The 17,937-nt window shown below is 43.2% G+C and overlaps 3 protein-coding genes across 7 annotated transcripts; 1 reads left to right on the plus strand and 2 right to left on the minus strand.

The window, feature by feature from the left end:
* On the minus strand, nucleotides 1-1,761 carry LOC115154438 (uncharacterized). 2 transcript variants are annotated; one of them, XM_029700651.1, is made up of 6 exons: nucleotides 1,659-1,761; nucleotides 1,278-1,343; nucleotides 1,097-1,141; nucleotides 953-1,018; nucleotides 611-740; nucleotides 1-378 (listed from the first exon to the last, which is right to left on the minus strand). In XM_029700651.1, the coding sequence occupies exons 2-6, from the start codon at nucleotides 1,300-1,302 to the stop codon at nucleotides 90-92; spliced, it is 555 nt and encodes a 184-aa protein (XP_029556511.1). In that variant the 5' UTR covers nucleotides 1,303-1,343; nucleotides 1,659-1,761; the 3' UTR covers nucleotides 1-89. The 2 variants fall into 2 exon arrangements, with proteins under 2 accessions (XP_029556511.1, XP_029556510.1); XM_029700650.1 differs by lacking the exons at nucleotides 1,278-1,343; nucleotides 1,659-1,761 and having other exon boundaries at nucleotides 1,097-1,271.
* Nucleotides 1,762-1,900: 139 nt separating this feature from the next.
* LOC115154437 (RING finger protein 121) lies at nucleotides 1,901-10,581 on the minus strand. Of its 4 annotated transcripts, none has more exons than XM_029700645.1 (9): nucleotides 10,426-10,581; nucleotides 8,894-8,931; nucleotides 8,499-8,640; nucleotides 8,037-8,191; nucleotides 7,436-7,543; nucleotides 7,103-7,223; nucleotides 6,886-7,019; nucleotides 6,070-6,171; nucleotides 1,901-2,761 (listed from the first exon to the last, which is right to left on the minus strand). In XM_029700645.1, the coding sequence occupies exons 1-9, from the start codon at nucleotides 10,495-10,497 to the stop codon at nucleotides 2,641-2,643; spliced, it is 993 nt and encodes a 330-aa protein (XP_029556505.1). In that variant the 5' UTR covers nucleotides 10,498-10,581; the 3' UTR covers nucleotides 1,901-2,640. The 4 variants fall into 4 exon arrangements, with proteins under 4 accessions (XP_029556505.1, XP_029556507.1, XP_029556506.1 ...); XM_029700647.1 differs by having other exon boundaries at nucleotides 10,310-10,435; XM_029700646.1 differs by lacking the exon at nucleotides 10,426-10,581 and adding an exon at nucleotides 10,246-10,371.
* On the plus strand, nucleotides 10,547-16,621 carry xndc1 (xrcc1 N-terminal domain containing 1). Its single transcript, XM_029700643.1, has 9 exons — nucleotides 10,547-10,757; nucleotides 10,979-11,120; nucleotides 11,249-11,404; nucleotides 13,041-13,210; nucleotides 14,954-15,039; nucleotides 15,160-15,425; nucleotides 15,522-15,609; nucleotides 15,737-15,882; nucleotides 16,006-16,621. The coding sequence occupies exons 1-9, from the start codon at nucleotides 10,713-10,715 to the stop codon at nucleotides 16,245-16,247; spliced, it is 1,341 nt and encodes a 446-aa protein (XP_029556503.1). The 5' UTR covers nucleotides 10,547-10,712; the 3' UTR covers nucleotides 16,248-16,621.
* Nucleotides 16,622-17,937: the final 1,316 nt, after the last annotated feature.

The raw sequence follows: 17,937 nt of genomic DNA on the forward strand, positions 1-17,937 counted from the left end.
TCAGGTTGAAAAAAATAATTAAATTGTATCATTAACCCACACAAGGGTTAAGTACTGGACTAAAACCATCCATCTAATCTCATTTCTTGCTAGCGTGGTTTTGTTTTTTTCCCCTGATCCTTTTTGCTAGGTTTCTTCTTAAATTCCTTTCTCGGTTTCCCCTGGTGTTTTGAGTTGGGAGTGAGTGAAGGACGAAGGGAGAGGACATGAGGTAATGAGGGAAAACTAGCCTTGTGATTGGGCATCAGTGTGACAGTCCTTCGGTCAAGCCCAGCTAGGCTGCTTATTACACAGGTGAAAGTGGACTTAAAATCCTCTGCAGTCACGTTCTTTAACACCAGACTCCTCTGGATCACCCTGCCGTCCTCTGAGGCTGATCTGAAAGCACCACATTTACAACTCTTAGCCAACACTCCCGCCACAGTATATAGTACACCAGCTCAACAGAACTCACACTGTGGACTTTGCCTACTCTACATGTGTGGTTGAAATATAAAAACAGCAGTACAGTATTAACAGCATGGTTAAAAGAGAAGAAAGTAAGGGACATGGTTTAGTGTGGCTTTCAAAGCTTCCAATAAAGTATGTGAAGACAAACCCCAGTACTTACACCTCTGTTTCTGATACTCTGCCATCAGTGAAGGCTACCTCTGGGAAGGTGCTGTTGACCAGCCAGTAGACATGGGTAAAGTCATCAGGAAGGCCTGGGTCTGCTTTACATTCAATAATCAACTGCTCTCCTGTGTATGACAAACAACACATCCTGTTTGTTAAAAATGGTGGTTCCTAACCAACACCAGAATAGAATTATCTGACCGCACACCCAGCACACAGGAACACTGGAGGTGAAGACCAGGTAATCCTCGAGTTCAAACACTCAAGAGTATCCATGATTAATGAGCCACTTTCATGAAAACTCAAAAAGAATAACTGAGATGGCAGAATTCTTTACCTTTAACAGCTCTTATTTTGGACCTATGGGGCTGGAGGATTCTGGGTGACGGCACCTCTGTGGAATCTAGACAATATCAACTGAAGTTAGAGACACTTTGAAACATAAAAAAATGTATGCAGGAAGATAGACGGACACACACACCTGCAGCGGCCTCTGAGCGCAGGACCCCAAAAAAACCCGCGAAGGCTGTAGAAGAGATGGAGCACACCCTCAGCCATTGCGTAACACAGGCACATACACACAGAAATGTAAATACATATGCAGCAGAAACATCCACATACATCAGTGAACGTGTGTGTGAGAATGTTAGAGGATCTCTTACCTGTGAGAAGAATCGTCAACTGCATACTGGCTTCTGTCCGACTACTGTGCGAGTTGGTCAACAAAGCTAGTTGTAACAACACCGTCTCATTTACTTAGTATATGCACAGTTACTTCCCCTTAACCCACCCACGCTGACCAAGAACACACAAGGGAATTCCCTATCAAGTTATTTTGCGTATTTATGTTAGACACAATCAAGACTAAATTAGTTACTAGACTCTTTGACCTCAAATGTTACTTTCACATTTGCAGGTCACATTTCTCATGTGTAATATACCCTCTACCATATGACTTAAGTGCGACTCATTTAACACATGGACATGAATCATATAAGAAATGTGAAATATTGTGGTGAAATACACATATTTTCACTGCTTACCTGTATTCTTCACAAGAGCAGTCTAAAAGAAGAACGTCATATTTCAATGGCCACACCCAATCCTAGTCCAGGGTGGCATGACTGGCATCAGTCTGGTATCTTTCTTCATATGACGAGAACTATACTGCATCTTAACGGAACAGGAAGTATAATATTCTGGAAATGATACCCAAAATCCCCCAGGTCATGAATGGTCTATACTAGTGGATCTGGTCTGAATTAAGTAAGGTCTACACCTGATCTTGACTGTGTCACGTTTAATAACAGACAATCAAAAGAACAAAAACATGACAAAAAAGTAAATAGACAATCAAAATGATCAAATTATATTCACCTTTTTGCATAGTCTTTTACGGTACCTATTTCTTGAGAGTCATCTGGGCTGAACACAGACACGTGCGGCCGTCTGAGGGAGGCGTGAGGGGGACATATTGAAGTTCCCCTCTTAAAGAGATGAAGTCTGTAGTAGGATAGGACACACTGTCTTGAGCCCAGTGCTCCTGAGGGACTAGAAACCCTCACCCCAGCAGCTACATTCAACCAGGACCTCTACTTACAAAAGGTGCAGATTTAACACACAAAACGAAGACCGGCACTCTACAACGCTCCACTCACATATCTGGGCCATGTTAGCCACTCATTACCGTAGAAACCAAAAGTTAAGACAAATTACTTTTGAAAAAGCATCTCCAAAAAACTGAGGACCATTTTACTAAGCAATGAAATATACACTGCATTTGTTTAAAAACTTGTGATTGACTAAACAAAAATACAATAAAACAGACATCCAAACCCAGGTTACTAGTCAAATTCTAATACATCTTAAATACAGATACTATGTGCCTATAAATATATACAAATAGTACATGTATAGACACAATTTATAATAGATGTTCTTATAGTCCATGGTGAGGCCTCCTAGTCAGGCCAGTGCATTATCTACCATCTCCATATGGCTTGTATGCTTCTCCACTCTCCCAGGTCACTCCAGCCCCAGGATGTAGTTGATGCCTTGCACAAGTCCAATGATTACTGGTTGCCAAGCGACAAGGTAGCGGAGCCAGTCCAGGAGTTGTCCATACATGACATGTGGCCTCTCCCAGCTTCAGATGGGTCAAGGAGGCAGATAATTAAGTGACTACCCCACCCCTGATTCCAACCGATCTGACCCAACCAAACCTTAACTAAGCAATTCATTTAGAGTTGTAATAAAACACATCCAGCCTGTGACAATATGATTATTATAGATCCTTCAGGACACTACTAGAATCAGGCTGGATATTGGGGAATGGATAACATCTTCCCAATACTACATACAGTGCATTCAGAAAGTATTCAGACCTCTTCCCTTTTTCCACATTTTGTTTTTGCAAATGTATTCCAAATTAAAAAATGAAACACCTTATTTACATAAGTATTCAGACCCTTAGCTATGAGACTCGAAATTGAGCTCAGGTGCATCCTGTTTCCACTGATCATCCTTGAGATGTTTCTACAACTTGATTGGAGTCCACCTGTGGTAAATTCAATTGATTGGACATGATTCGGAGGACCTGAGCCCTAGGACCATGCCTCAGGACTACCTGGCATGATGACTCCTTGTTGTCCCCAGTCCACCTGGCCGTGCTGCTGCTCCAGTTTCAACTGTTCTGCCTGCGGCTATGGAACCCTGACCTGTTCACCGGACGTGCTACCTGTCCCAGACCTGCTGTTTTCAACTCTCTAGAGACAGCAGGAGCGGTAGAGATACTCTCAATGATCGGCTATGAAAAGCCAACTGACATTTACTCTTGAGGTGCTGACTTGTTGCACCCTCGACAACTACTGTGATTATTATTATTTGACCATGCTGGTCATTTATGAACATTTGAACATCTTGGCCATGTTCTGTTATAATCTCCACCCGGCACAGCCAGAAGAGGACTGGCCACCCCTCATAGCCTGGTTCCTCTAGGTTTCTTCCTAGGTTTTGGCCTTTCTAGGGAGTTTTTCCTAGCCACCGTGCTTCTACACCTGCATTGCTTGCCGTTTGGGGTTTTAGGCTGGGTTTCTGTACAGCACTTTGAGATATCAGCTGATGTAAGAAGGGCTATATAAATAGGCACACACCTGTCTATATAAAGTCCCACAGTTGACAGTGCATGTCAGAGCAAAAACCAAGCCATGAGGTCGAAGGAATTGTCTGTAGAGCTTCGAGACAGGATTGTGTCAAGGCACAGATCTGGGGAAGGGTACCAAAAAAATGACTGCAGCATCGAAGGTCCCCAAGAACGCAGAGGCCTCCATCATTCATAAAATATAAGAAGTTTGGAATCACCAAGACTCTTCCTAGAGCTGGGCGCCCGGCCACTCTGAGCAATCGGGGGAGAAGGGCCTTGGTTAGGGAGGTGGCTAACAACCTGATGGTCACTCTGAAAGAGCTCGAGAGTTCCTCTGTGGAGATGGAAGAACCTTCCAGAAGGACAACCATCTCTGCAGCACTCCACCAATCAGGCCTTTATGGTAGAGTGGCCAGACAGAAGTTACTCCTGAGTAAAAGGCACGACAGCCTGCTTGGAGTTTGCCAAAAGACACCTAAAGGACTCAGAACATGAGAAACAAGATTCTCTGGTCTGATGAAACCAAGATTGAACTCTTTGGCCTGAACTCCAAGTGTCACATCTGGAGGAAACCTGGCACCATCCTTACGGTGAAGCATGGTGGAGGCAGCATCATGCTGTAGGGATGTTTTTCAGTGGCAGGGACTGGAAGACTAGTCAGGATCGAGGGAAAGATGAACGGAGCAAAGTACAGAGATCCTTGATGAAAACCTGCTCCAGAGAGCTCAGGACCTCAGACTGAGGCGAAGGTTCACCTTCCAACAGGACAATGACCCTAAGCACACAGTCAAAACAATGCAGGAGTGGCTTCGGGACAAGTCCCTGAATGTCCTTGAATGGCCCAGCCAGAGCCCGGACTTGAACATATCTGGAGAGAACTGAAAACAGCTGTGCAACGACGCTCCCCATCCAACCTAACAGAGCTTGAGAGGATCTGCAGAGAATAATGGGAGAAACTTCTCAAATACAGGTGTGCAAAGCTTATAGCGTCATACCCAAGGAGACTCGAGGCTGTAATTGCTGCCAAAAGGTGATTCAAATAAGTACTGAGTAAAGGGTAATGAAAAAGTCAAAGGGTCTGAATACTTCCGAATGCACTGGATATCCTAACCCTTTCTTAACATCAAATAACAACTCTGCTCTAGGGCAGCCGTTCTTAAAGTATAGTCGCGGACATGTTAAATGGTGGGCTGCAACATGTCAAAGGAAGAAATGATTGATATATCAAAACATTTTGGGGGGTGGGGACTCAGTCGTGGTCTCAACTTCCTGTTGAGAGTTAGAATAGTAGAATACACAAGGTGACATTTAGAAATGTGGTTGTGCACCAGCAGTTTCTCTCTTGCTATGTCAGTCACTTACAATTTTTAGATTGGTAAGTTAGCTGGCTAGACTAACTAAACTTATACTAATCATGGCCGAATACCAACCGGGCACGTGCCCAGGGGCCCTGATCGCCATGAGGCCCCTGGGGGGCACAAATCTCGCTTCGGGCCCCGAAAAGGGGGCATGTTTTCATGAGCTTGGGACACGGGAAAACAGCCAATTTCTCATTTGAGTCCCAGGCTGAGAAAGTTTTAGAACCCCTGCTCTAGGGTGTCATTTAATAAAAATGGTGTGAAATTAAATATGGTATGTATGCTGTTGGTCAAAAAAGGATTTGTGTATTGAGTGTTTGCAATGGAAACCCCGTCCCCTAAAGCAGAAATGGCAGAAAGCTGCGTCTGTTGAGTTTTTACTGCAGCAAAAGAGGAACTGGAACTACTTTATGCAAGGTCTCCATGAAGACAGCTATCAGACAATGGTTAACCTTGTTTTCAGAGGACTTCACCTGAGGTCCCTTCCCATAATATCCTGTTCCAGTTTGTGTTTACATATCAATGTGGGTCAAAAGTCCCATGAACAACATCACTGTGTAAATGTGCCAATGCTGCAGCATTTACAGGAAACAACTTATTCCCATCACAGCCAAGGAAAATAACTCGGCCTCAACATTTGCCATCTTATGTGCTCTGGACTGTGCGAATTCCAGTCATGCTGACAAACAGAGGGAGAGTGGGTGAAACAAAGGGTCACTGAGTGAGACCATCTGAATGTTAAAAACACACACAACACAAAAAGGTACCACTAAGACACACTACAAGAGATGTAGGATATTACTAAACCTGTGTCTTATATGTGCTGTGCTCGCTCCCTGACAGGTCGTCATTGTAAATAAGAATTTGTTCTTAATTGACTTACCTGTATAAATAAAAGTGAAAACTAAATAAACACACAAACATGTCATATGAGAGCAGAAGAGTAAAGGATACGGGTTACTGAACATCCTTTTCAGGTCCACCTTCTCTTTGCAGTACGGGCATATCTGCTTCTTTCCCACGATGCACCATCCTCGTATGCAGAATTCATGGAATCTGAGGCAGAGAGAGTTAAGGGAAAATTCCACCCCAAAACAATATTTTGGTATTTGTTTCAGTAGCCCATTGTTGACATAGTCCCAAAAGGTTTTGCTTGTCAGCAATCAAGTTAAGATGTATAACTTTCAAAATACAGAAATCATGTGTATGTATTCAACCCTAAAAACATGAGAATAACTGCAAAATGAGGCCAAATATGAAACAATAGGGGAAATTGGGTCAAATGCTGTAGGCATAGTAAAAGGGCATACTGGAAAGTTTCTTCCTACTTCCCTGTGGCACACTAATAACCATATCAGCAACATCACCAGTAAGCTATTCAAATCTGATATCCTCAAAATGTGAACATAGTTACCACAAATGCCATAAAACGTGACATTTCACCTCATGGAAGACTAGTACAGGCAGTCAATACAGGAGATGACATAGGGCAACATTATTTACAGAAACAGGAAGTGAGACGGGATCATGGTACAGTGTTATTGAGTCATACGAACAACAGTCACATCTCAGAAATAAAGTTCATGCACACGTTTGTTTGGTCAATTTCCCTTTGGTGTTTGTGTGCGTACACCACCTGTTTTCCACGACTGACTGCCAGTTACGGCTTTTATGCAACAGATAAATCAGTTCTACCACATCAAGCTCCTATGTGTTATTCAAATATGTTCATATTTATCTAGAGCATTTTTCTTAGATGAAAAAGAATACACATGGTTGCAGGATAGTCTGTATGTGTTCTCGATGATTCCCTCTTCGCTGACATCAACCAGTATGGGCTGGCCACACACAGCGCAGATACTGTCTGAGAGGTGCTTGGTGGGCATTCCAGACGCACTGTAGTACTAGAGAAGTCAGAGACACAATATAGTGTGGCTGGACAGATTCACAGCCTTTTCTTAAAAAAAACAAGTACTTGTATACTCACCCCCACTGTCGATGCCATGAAGTCTGCACACATTTCGGCAAAGTCCCTACCCAGGACGCCATAGTACAGACCATAGAACAGCAAGGACACGCCAAAATCCATTGCGTCCTCTGGCTTTATTCTGGAAATAAAGCCATACAAAAGCATCATCAATACTATTAGCATGATCAACATGTTACTACTTCTCAAAGAAAGCTCTGGCACCTCCTCTAAAAATCTAAACTTATTTGAAGGTTTTAGAGAGAAAGTTACTAACTACACAAGCACGATCCTTGTAAACCACTGGTATTGTCCATAAATACACAATTGGGCCTAGAAATAACCAGAACATACCTAAATATCAAGTTGATGCCAAACAGTGTAAACATGACGACAGTGTAGCCCACTATCCCTGTGGCATAGCTGATCTTGTAGAGGAGGAGGAACCATTTGTAGACCAGCCTGTCCAAAGAAACACAAGGGAACATTCAGACATATTTCAGCTAACTGGCAGAGGTAATGTGAAGAAACATAGATCAGTATTTTGCCTAGAGCAGCACTGGCTGCATGACAGGTTAGATTTGGGACTTTGGATTGGTGGCCTTCTTACCATGACCATTCTATCATGCATCACCTAGGCATTCGTATAAAATAATTAGGTGGGTGCTTACATTTCTCCTATTCACACATGTACAAGTGCAAATGTGTTTTTTTTGCATATCCCACTCCCCCTGACACACCCTCGAAGAGTGGTGTCAGAGCAAGGTATCAGCTATTATTGGACGGCAACCCTGGAGCAATTAGGGATAAGTGCCTTGCTTAAGAGCACATGGACACATTTTTCACCTTGTCGGCTCAGAGTTTTGAATCAGCTACCTTTTGATTACTGGCACAATATATGAGGTGTTATATGGATGTGTGTAGACACTACCTGGGCTTGTGTATGGGGCCTTACCTGGGCGTGGTGCACGCCAGGGGCTTGCGTGTGGCACGGTAGGTAACGTATGCAGTGACCACAGAGAAGATGAACCACGTGACCAGAAACCTCCACCAGTGAAGCTTGGTGGTGAAGTACAGAGGAACCACCCACATCTGGAACAGAGTCACCAGCTACAAAAATAAAAAGAACACACATTTTAAAGTACAGACACACATAAGGTAAATTTGAGACTGAATAACACTGAGAACCAGACTGTGTACAGTGGAAGAAACTGGTCTGTGGACAGTTTGTCTATACAGTATGTGAAGTGTGATATGTATGATTTGCCTGCAGGCATGCTGTGTATTCCCTCTTTCTGCCCATAAGAGAGCATGTGTTTGTGTTTGTGTCTGCACAGTCATGCATGAGCATGAGCATGAGCATGACTGTGCAGTGTGTATGTGTGTGGGTGTGAGAGAGAGAGTGAGATTATTTTACATTGTAGGACTTGGGGTGCCTCTGTTTCCATTGCACAAGGACCAGCTGGGCGATGACCAGGGTGACAATGAGGATAAGCACCATCTCAGCGTGCATGGACTCATGGCCCTTGTGTTTCACATGCATCCTGGCATGCTCCAACCTACAGTATGGACACACACACAACAATCAACCTACTGCTCAGGCCTGGGTATCTGGATAGATTCTTATAAATCGACATATTCATAACACATTACCAGTTTTCATTGGAAGGAAACATTGTTGAAATACTTTAGAGCCTTTAGCTTATCAATTAGGCGTCATGATCATGTTCAACTTCACTTGACTTTTGTGATTCAACGTGTGACACAAATCTAATTTGCAGCCAGAATGAATAATTGTGTGAAGAGACTGACCTCCACTTCTCCTCCGGTGACAGATGGGATAGGTCGACCTGAAGTGAGAACAAGCCAAACAGACAAACACGACAGTTCCAAAGGCTTCTAACTCCATTAGTAATGTTCTACATACATGAACATACATTCATTTAGAACCTTGTAGATAAACTGTCACAATTAATATACTAAATACAATGATTGCATGCATAAAAAATGGCTATGTTAACAAAACAGTCTGTAATCTGATCAGTGATCATGTGGATTGGGAGGCAGTTGATAGTGGACAGATGTGAACACTAAAAGAAATTAACACTGCTGTCCAACAAAGAGAACATGCACAGTTTCTGTCCATTAGTGCTAAATGGTGAAAGAAATTGGCCTCTGGTCCAAAGCATTGATTAGAGAGCTCGAGCTGCCAGGATATGACCTGTGACTCAGACTGCCACATCAACGCTTGTATGGCATGCCATCTAATGAGTGCTAGCTAAAATAGGGTTGTCACGATACTAGTATGCAATACTCAGCGGTATCTTGGCCATGAAACAAACTACTACATTTCCTGAGGAAAGCAGTCCTAATGTTGGAAACAAGCAGCCTTGTGTGTCACCCAGAATCACATGTTTCTTTTCCAAACTATAGCACCCAATATTTGATATACAGAAGTTTTTTTTAAAGGACCAAAAAGTTTAGTCTGCTTTGTGTTCTCCTTTATGTGTCATGGAAAATAAGCTATCGCGATACTGGTTTCCTGACAACCCTAACGTTGCTACATCATTGACTCACTTGCTGTTGTAATATGAGAACAAAAGGGTTGTCAAGTAAAAGTAGCGAATTCGGGGCAGGTAAACCAGAATGATCCATTTAACTATCTGTGGCTACCTAGCGTTAGCTACCACGTAAAGTACAAGGCAAGGGCGTGAGGGTGGGTATACTGTGTTACATTACAACAGGAATCTGTTCCAAAAACTTCGTAAAGTACAAGGTTGCCAACAAACAACGCATACAAAGTAGCATGATACATTCACCTAGCTAACGAAAAGGCTTCAACTCACCACGTAGCTTATTCTTAATGTTTGTCCATAGGCTACCAGAGTGAGGACAGACATTTTTCGGAATAAACGTGGTGAGTGAAAACCTTAATGAAATAGCCCACTCCTACCCGGTATCTTATTCTGCCGCTATACAACTTTGTATGCGTTGTTTGTTGGCAACCTTGTTATTTACTTAGTTTTTGGAACAGATTCCTGTTGGAACGTTCCACAAATTATACCCACCCAGGGCGTGATGATGGTCCTTGTACATTTGTCTTAGCTGACTGCACTATAATTGGATATATACTTGGTTTCCTAATGCACTCAATGATAGCCTACCTGTCTGGCTAAAATGGGAAGACAACTGGTATGTTAGATAAAACTAACACCGTATGACGCTTACTCGCCGGTGAAAGAGACAGGTCTATTCCTTATTGGCAGCAACGTGCGCACTTTACAATTCACGCAATTCTTTTTTTTCTTCTGATTCTACAACCGTAACACCTGTGGCACCCTAACCTGATTTGGTTCATCGTGGTGTCCATGATCGTGTTCTACACCATCAACCTCCACCTCAAACACCCCCGCCATCTTCGGGAGTGCTGTGAATTCCTAGCGCATGCCATTTCCGGGTTGGAAAACCGGAGGGCCAATCTGAACACTGCCGGCGAGTTCCTTTTCCGTTTGTCAACACTCACAGCGGTGGTTGTTTTCTGGTGGCGGGAAAAAAGTACGAGTAACAAACTGTTCAGCGGATAATCTCCTGAATTTTACATAAACAGACAGCTAATTCATTTGATCATAATATGGCCCCAGTGAAAATTAAACACGTCGTTTCATTCACGTCACAGGTAAGTTCGTGTATTTAACTGTCAACTAACTTGGCTTACTGCAAGTAGACTAGGGCTAGCTAGCAATGAGTAGCTAGCTAACTATAGTTAGAAACTCAGTAACGTTAGGTAGTTAAATTATCTAGGCAGCTAGCATTTGGCATGATGAGAAAGGTTCAGCTACTGGGTTGCATCAGTAGCTATACATGTCGCTCCTAGCTAATTGTATTGAAATGGTGCAGGACCCCAAGAACGGTGTGGAGAACCTGTGTGTTGTGGGTGGAGACAGCAGGTCGTGGCTGTGCAACCCCCAGGACCGAAGTGGAGTCCTCAGAGCAGAACTGCAGCTGGAGCGAGCCTCATACTTTGGATACATCGATGTGGGTAAGGCTCATCAAGATTGACAACGAAGTTTATGTATTGTAGTAAACACACAATGGGACACTTATCGTTTTGTTTTGATGTTCCATACAATTTAATGACCGTTTCCCAACTTGCTGTGTTATTTGTAGGGAACTGTGGATCTGCGTTCATTCAGATTGATGTCGGCCGGTCCTCTTGGCCCCTGGACCAGCCCTATATCACCCTGTTGCCAACAGCAACACTGATGAGTCCAGCAGAATCCCGACAGGGCACTGGGCTGACAGGAGTGAGAATGTTCAAGAAAGGTGAGACCAGATAGACTGGATGGATCTCAGCCCTATGACAATAGTAGGACTGATATGTCATACAACATAGATAAAGGGAATGAGAATCAGTGTCCGAAGATGCTTCTTTAGTAACCCTCCTTTAGTCGGCAGACTTAGTAGCCTTGGTTTCTCAAACGATTGCGTCGCCTGGTTCACCAACTACTTCTCTGACAGAGTTCAGTGTGTCAAATCGGAGGGCCTACTGTCTGGACCTCTGGCAGTCTCTATGGGGGTACCACAGGGTTCAATTCTTGGGCCAACTCTTTTCTCTGTATACATAAATGATGTCGCTCTTGCTGCTGGTGAATCTCTGATCCACCTCTACGCAGACGACACCATTCTGTATACTTCTGGCCCTTCTTTGGACACTGTGTTAACAACCCTCCAGACGAGCTTCAATGCCATTCAACTCTCCTTCCGTGGTCTCCAACTGCTCCTAAACACAAGTAAAACTAAATGTATGCTCTTCAACCGATCGCTGCCTGCACCTGCCCGCCCATCCAGCATCACTTCTCTGGACGGTTCTAACTTAGAATTTGTGGACAACTACAAATACCTAGGTGTCTGGTTAGACTGTAAACTCTCCTTCCAGACTCACATCAATCATCTCCAATCCAAAGTGAAATCTAGAATTGGCTTCCTATTTCGCAACAAAGCATCCTTCACTCATGCTGCCAAACATACCCTCGTAAAACTGACCATCCTACCAATCCTCGACTTCGGCGATGTCATTTACAAAATAGCCTCCAATACCCTACTCAACAAGCTGGATGCAGTCTATCACAGTGCCATCCGTTTTGTCACCAAAGCCCCATATACAACCCACCACTGCGACCTGTATGCTCTCGTTGGCTGGCCTTCACTTCATCATCGTCGCCAAACACATTGGCTCCAGGTCATCTACAAGACCCTGCTAGGTAAAGTCCCCCCTTATCTCCGCTCACTGGTCACCATAGCAGCACCCACCTGTAGCACGCGCTCCAGCAGGTATATCTCTCTGGTCACCCCTAAAGCCAACTCCTCCTTTGGTCGTCTCTCCTTCCAGTTCTCAGCTGCCAATGATTGGAACGAACTACAAAAATCTCTAAAACTGGAAACACTTATCTCCCTCACTAGCTTTAAGCACCAGCTGTCAGAGCAGCTCACAGATCTCTGCACCTGTACATAGCCCATCTTTAATTGAGCCCAAACTACTACCTTTTCCCCTACTGTATTTATTTATTTTATTTATTTTGCTCCTTTGCACCATATTATTTATATTTATATTTTAACTTTAACTTTCTTCAAACTACAAATCTACCATTCCAGTGTTTTTTTTCTTGCCATACTTTATTTACTTTGCCACCATGGCATTTTTTTTTGCTTTTACCTCCATTATCTCACATCATTTGCTCACATTGTATATAGTCTTACTTTTTTCTACTGCATCATTGATTGTATGTTGTTTTACTCCATGTGTAACTCTGTGTTTTTGTATGTTGTCGAACTGCTTTGCTTTATCTTGGCCAGGTCGCAATTGTAAATGAGAACTTGTTCTCAACTTGCCTACCTGGTTAAATAAAGGTGAAATAAAAATAAAAATAAATAAATAAAACAATTGCCCCCCCTCCTCCAGGTGATTTCCTGTCAGAAGGTGCAGAGGACAGCTGGGACCGGTTGAGAGTAACCTGCACTCAGCCTTTTAACAAGCGCTCTCAGTTTGGCCTGTCCTTCCTGCGCATCCGCAGCCCCCTGGAGGAGAGCGAGGAGGGCTCCACACAGACTGGCAAAGAGAGCCAGGGTCAGGTGTGTGTGTATAGACTGAGGGCTTGGCAGTGAACTCTTCAGAGAGAAAGGTACAGTAAATCGCAGAGAACACCTCTGGGCCCGGTTTCCTGATAGCAGTAGACCTTGTTGCATCTTTCTTACAAAGGCCAAAGATATAACATGCGTTTCCCAAACACCATGCAGAGCGAACGATCACTAAGTGCGTTGTTAGAGCGTGTGTCGATACTGATAGGATTAAAAGAAAGGGAGCGCTGCTCTCGGGTCAGCTTTCTCCACTCAAATCTTACCTTAACATTAGAATTATTTCACAATACTTGACGACGGAACAGCTACTAGAAAGATATTACCACCTACGGCTGCAAATATCGAGGTGGCTTATTCTAATGCTTACCCTATAAAAATGCACTAAATCACCAATTTGTCACATCATTGCCCACATGTTAGACTACACATAAAATATATTGAGACTTACAGACCGTAGCCTACAAGTAGCAGAATATAAATAAAATGATTGAACATGAGTCTATAGCTTACTGTTAATATTTTCATTTGAAGTGTCTTTTTATACATGACTTTGTATCAATTGCAAAGACATTGGCAACTTTGTATTGTAGTCAACTTTTTTCTGGTCATTGGTGGTCACAGAGAGACGGATAAACCACGTGATTCTATGTTTAGCGGAGATCTTCTCTGTATAAAGTGACATAGGAGGGCAAAAAGCATCTTAACAATGCACTTGGTTGTTCTACGAGTGGTCTGAGGCAGGGGTTACATCACAAGCGTTTTCAAGTTCAACGTTAATAACGATGGTTTTGGGAAACAGCTGAGGGATTTAACATAGCTCCTATGAAGGTTCTAACAATGAACTTAGCCTTAAGATGCTTTTGGGAAACCGGGCCCAAGTCTCTTGGTCCACCCACCCCTACGGGAGGTCATCTCCCGCTCAGCCCAGTCCAAGCTCTTCTCTGTCCTGGCACCCCAATGGTGGAACCAGCTTCCCCCTGATGCTAGGACAGCAGAGTCCCTGCCCATCTTGCGAAAAAGTTTGAACCCTACCTCTTCAAATAGTATGTTCAATAAGCCCTCTGTCTTATTCCCCCCCCCCAAAAAAATGTTTTGTTCTGGTTACAAGCATCTGCTAAATGACTGAATTATATTTAAAACAGATAAGAGTTGTAGATTTGTCTTATGTGGTTGTTCCATATGATTGTAATCACTTTCACTTTTACCCTTTTACCCTATTCAAGAGTATACTGTGTCTCAACTGATAACGGGCACAACACAAACACTTTAGATGTAAGGGTTTAAGCTACAACATTTGTGAAAATCTGAGTTAAGGTGATTGAAATCATATGGCACGACCCTATGGTGATGGATTTGGACTGTTATGAGATGAGGTAAGTGTGTGTATTCTTAAGCAGTAAGGCACAAGGGGGTGTGATATATGGCCAATATACCACAGCTAAAGGCTATTCTTATGCGCGATGCATCGCTGAATGCCTGGACACAGCCGTGGTATATTGGCCATATAGCACAAACCCCTGAGGTGCCTTAATGCTATTATAAACTGGTTACCAACATAATTAGAGCAGTAAAAATAAATGTTTTGTCATACCTGTAGTATGTCAGCCAATCAGCATTCAGGGCTCGAACAACCCAGTTTATAATTTGGGAATATACAATAGTATTATTGGTAAACATCAGAGGCCAGAAGTGTTTGTGCTTGTATTCTCACTCTCCTTTGACCTTCTCTCTATTCAGACAACCCCAGACAAATCGGCATCAGGCGTGAGAGAATGGCTGTCCAGCCCTGCTGTGCAGAGAACCTTCTTTGGGGGAACGAAAGGGTAAGTGGAGGAATTTTGAGTTTTGTATGAGGCACTGTCAAACAGATTAGACGGCATTGAATGAATAAATACTTTTACAGAAAAGGACTTACACCTTGGTTTGTCTCCCCCTGCTGTCAGGGAGGGTGTGGTTCTGAGCCGGACAGCTCGTATGGTCCTCACAGCGTCCCAGGCTGCCAGGCGTTCCCTTCCCCTTCCTTCCACTTCCTTGTCTCCCAGTCACACATCATCCTCTGGCACTCAGAATACAGCAACCTCTACCCCTCCCACAGCCAAGCCAGATGCAACTACCCATATCCCCAACCAGGGAAAGCCAGGGGCTCATACAGCTACACCCAACAAAGGCAAGCCTGTTGGAAATATGGGAAATATACACCCTCACACAGGTAAACACCTCAGCTCTCAGAAATACCATGCATTTTGCTTGGTAAATTGTTTGGCAACACTAAGCTTGACAAATGATAAGTTGTGATGTTTTTCAGCTTCAATAGCTTGTTTAAGAACAGTTCGCAGCTCCAAGGAAAATACTTCTCAAAGACACCTGAAGAGAAAACCAAACTCCAAAAGCAGGTATTCCTCTATACTCCACCCCATGGATCATTTTGGGAGGGTAAGCTTATCCTGGATCTGCACATAGGAGCAACTTCTAGCTCACAAGTATCTCTCAGCATGAATCTGTCATTTACCTCCCTCCCAGGCAGAACCAGCTGAATGGCACCACCTCTAGTAAGCAGGGAAAACCTGCAGTCAGTAAGAGGCCTATAGCTACGCTACAACACACTGCCACAGCCCCTCATCCTCAGGACACTGGTGACCTTGAGACCACATGCCCAATATGCGGAGGTGTGTTTATGTTGGCTTCTTATTCTGTCTCTTCATGGACTGTATGACATACTGTATATTGATTCACTGTTACAATCAACAGTAGTATTGACACCCGTTGTCTGTTCTTTCCCTATGCTGCAGTGTTCTTTACTGCAGAGTACCTGCCGCTCCACGCCGCCTCCTGCCAGCGGTTGGAGACCAGGAAGCTCCCTGGGGGGATTGTGACCCCTGTTCCCCGCCCCTTCCCTGTCTCTCCTGCCAGCCCAGAGGAGTCCATGGTGCCCTGCCCTCTCTGCTCCTTCAGGTTCCCTCTGTCCCACATCCAGATGCATGCCAGCACCTGTGGAGACCCCGTGGACCCCCATGTTATCTGGGTGGACTAGGAAAGAATGCATTGTATAGTAACACATTTTTGCTTTTGATCAGTGGGCAGTGCAGCAAACGTGGACAATCTTTTGTTTTTAATATACTATATGTATATTTGTATTTTACTGACTTGTTCTGTATCTATATACCTGGAAAAATAATGAATCTCTCTCTGCCTACCTCTATTCCCCACTCTGCTCTGAGTGATTGGTTCTCTCCTGAGGTCATTGAAGGCTGTATGTTCTTGCACTGTTTACACATGCTATGACCTAATGATGACCTATAATATATTGTATACTATAAACAGCATCAATCATAGACTGTGTTCAGTACATCTTTTTTTGGAACTTATCACATAATTGAAATGATCAATTAAATTAACTGTGATTTATTTTGCCTTGTTGGCTGTTCCTTGTATTTTTTCACCACTGAACTTGTTGCACAGGGAATATTAATTACTCCTGCTACCTGTTAACAGCGTCTCATCTGCAGCGTTTCCACTGGGGAGCATTTCCAGTGATAATGTTAATAGAGGCTTGGTATGGAAGGCAAGGGCCACTCCCTGGTTTGGGCCTTGCCATGCGTGTAACACTGAAATGGTTGCTTTTTAATTAGTCCTGTCCCAGGGGAGTAGAGCTGTGTTATTTAGTTTGTGGCAAGACATTCTAACCAAGCTAACCTGTGTAGTCAGCCGAGAGCACATTACCACAGTGAGCCCAAACAGCAGTCAGCGGATGTCATTGCCGTTCTCTCCTACCAACCTCTTAGCCTCAAGAATAACCAGGGTGCTTGGATTTCCACCGATTAATGTGAGGTTACCTTCACACTACAGACAACAATTACTGTCTGTCACTTTCACTAAAGAAACAATGGGAAACCTCAAGGTTAGTGTATTTGAAACAAACTTAGCAAAGAAAAGATGTTAAAATAGATTGAAATATGATGTAAAATGTGTCACAAATGCATGAATTTTGTAGTAGAATGTAAGTCAATTTAGTTTATAATACTGCAATAATAAACTTAAATTGTAAAGCTTCTTTCATACATTATTTGCAGCTCAAAGTGCTTTACAATGAGACTACAAATTATTTAAAAAGCAGTAAACAAAATACATACAATGAAAAGAAATGACAGGAATGAATATGAACAGATTTACTAGATTAGAAACCTATTATTGCTGATGGTCTTGATAGTATCTTGCAATTTCATCTAGGGGTGGTCCTCATAGTAACATTACATTTTGTCTACTTATGTCTTCATAATGTTTATTCCTGATAATTTCTCAGATTATAATGCTATTTTGTCCTGTCATACCTTGATACTGCATGGTACTCACAAATTCCCTTTATGAATATCTTAATGTTCACATGTAGACTACCCAGTGCAAACAAATTATTTAATAGTGATTGTATCATATTGCAGTTTTACTCTAAATATTTGTATTAATTAATGGTTTGGATTCAGAAATTTCAAAGCAATGAACTCTCTGTGTCTCCTTGTGGTTTTAGCTGGAGCAATGGCAGGAGATGGTGAACAAGAAGAGGCGTGGATCAGTACCATCCAGGATGGGAACATAATGATGGTGTGTGGCCTGCTGAAGCAGGCGACGGCATCATCCGTCAGCTGGAAGCCCTCAACCTGTCCATCCACCTGGGCAACAAGTTTGACTTCTGCCAGATCCATGAGGCTCTGCTGGTCGCCGTCGAC

The sequence above is a fragment of the Salmo trutta genome, chromosome 19 (assembly GCF_901001165.1).
Source record: "Salmo trutta chromosome 19, fSalTru1.1, whole genome shotgun sequence".
In the NCBI taxonomy this organism is placed as follows: Eukaryota; Metazoa; Chordata; class Actinopteri; order Salmoniformes; family Salmonidae; genus Salmo; species Salmo trutta.

What these genes read in the sequence shown, in the direction of transcription:
- LOC115154438 (XM_029700650.1), bottom strand. Translation starts at nt 1,238, where the DNA reads ATGTATGTGGATGTTTCTGCTGCATATGTATTTACATTTCTGTGTGTA. An exon ending in GCGCTCAGAGGCCGCTGCAG is followed by an intron (nt 1,019 to 1,096) that starts GTGTGTGTGTCC and finishes GATATTGTCTAG; the next exon opens with ATTCCACAGAGGTGCCGTCA. An exon ending in AGAGTATCAGAAACAGAGGT is followed by an intron (nt 379 to 610) that starts GTAAGTACTGGG and finishes TGGTGCTTTCAG; the next exon opens with ATCAGCCTCAGAGGACGGCA.
- LOC115154437 (XM_029700644.1), bottom strand. Translation starts at nt 9,736, where the DNA reads ATGGATCATTCTGGTTTACCTGCCCCGAATTCGCTACTTTTACTTGAC. An exon ending in TCACCGGAGGAGAAGTGGAG is followed by an intron (nt 8,641 to 8,893) that starts GTCAGTCTCTTC and finishes TCCATACTGTAG; the next exon opens with GTTGGAGCATGCCAGGATGC. An exon ending in GGCACCCCAAGTCCTACAAT is followed by an intron (nt 8,192 to 8,498) that starts GTAAAATAATCT and finishes TTATTTTTGTAG; the next exon opens with CTGGTGACTCTGTTCCAGAT.
- xndc1 (XM_029700643.1), top strand. Translation starts at nt 10,713, where the DNA reads ATGGCCCCAGTGAAAATTAAACACGTCGTTTCATTCACGTCACAG. An exon ending in TTCTTTGGGGGAACGAAAGG is followed by an intron (nt 15,040 to 15,159) that starts GTAAGTGGAGGA and finishes CCCTGCTGTCAG; the next exon opens with GGAGGGTGTGGTTCTGAGCC. An exon ending in AAATATACACCCTCACACAG is followed by an intron (nt 15,426 to 15,521) that starts GTAAACACCTCA and finishes GATGTTTTTCAG; the next exon opens with CTTCAATAGCTTGTTTAAGA.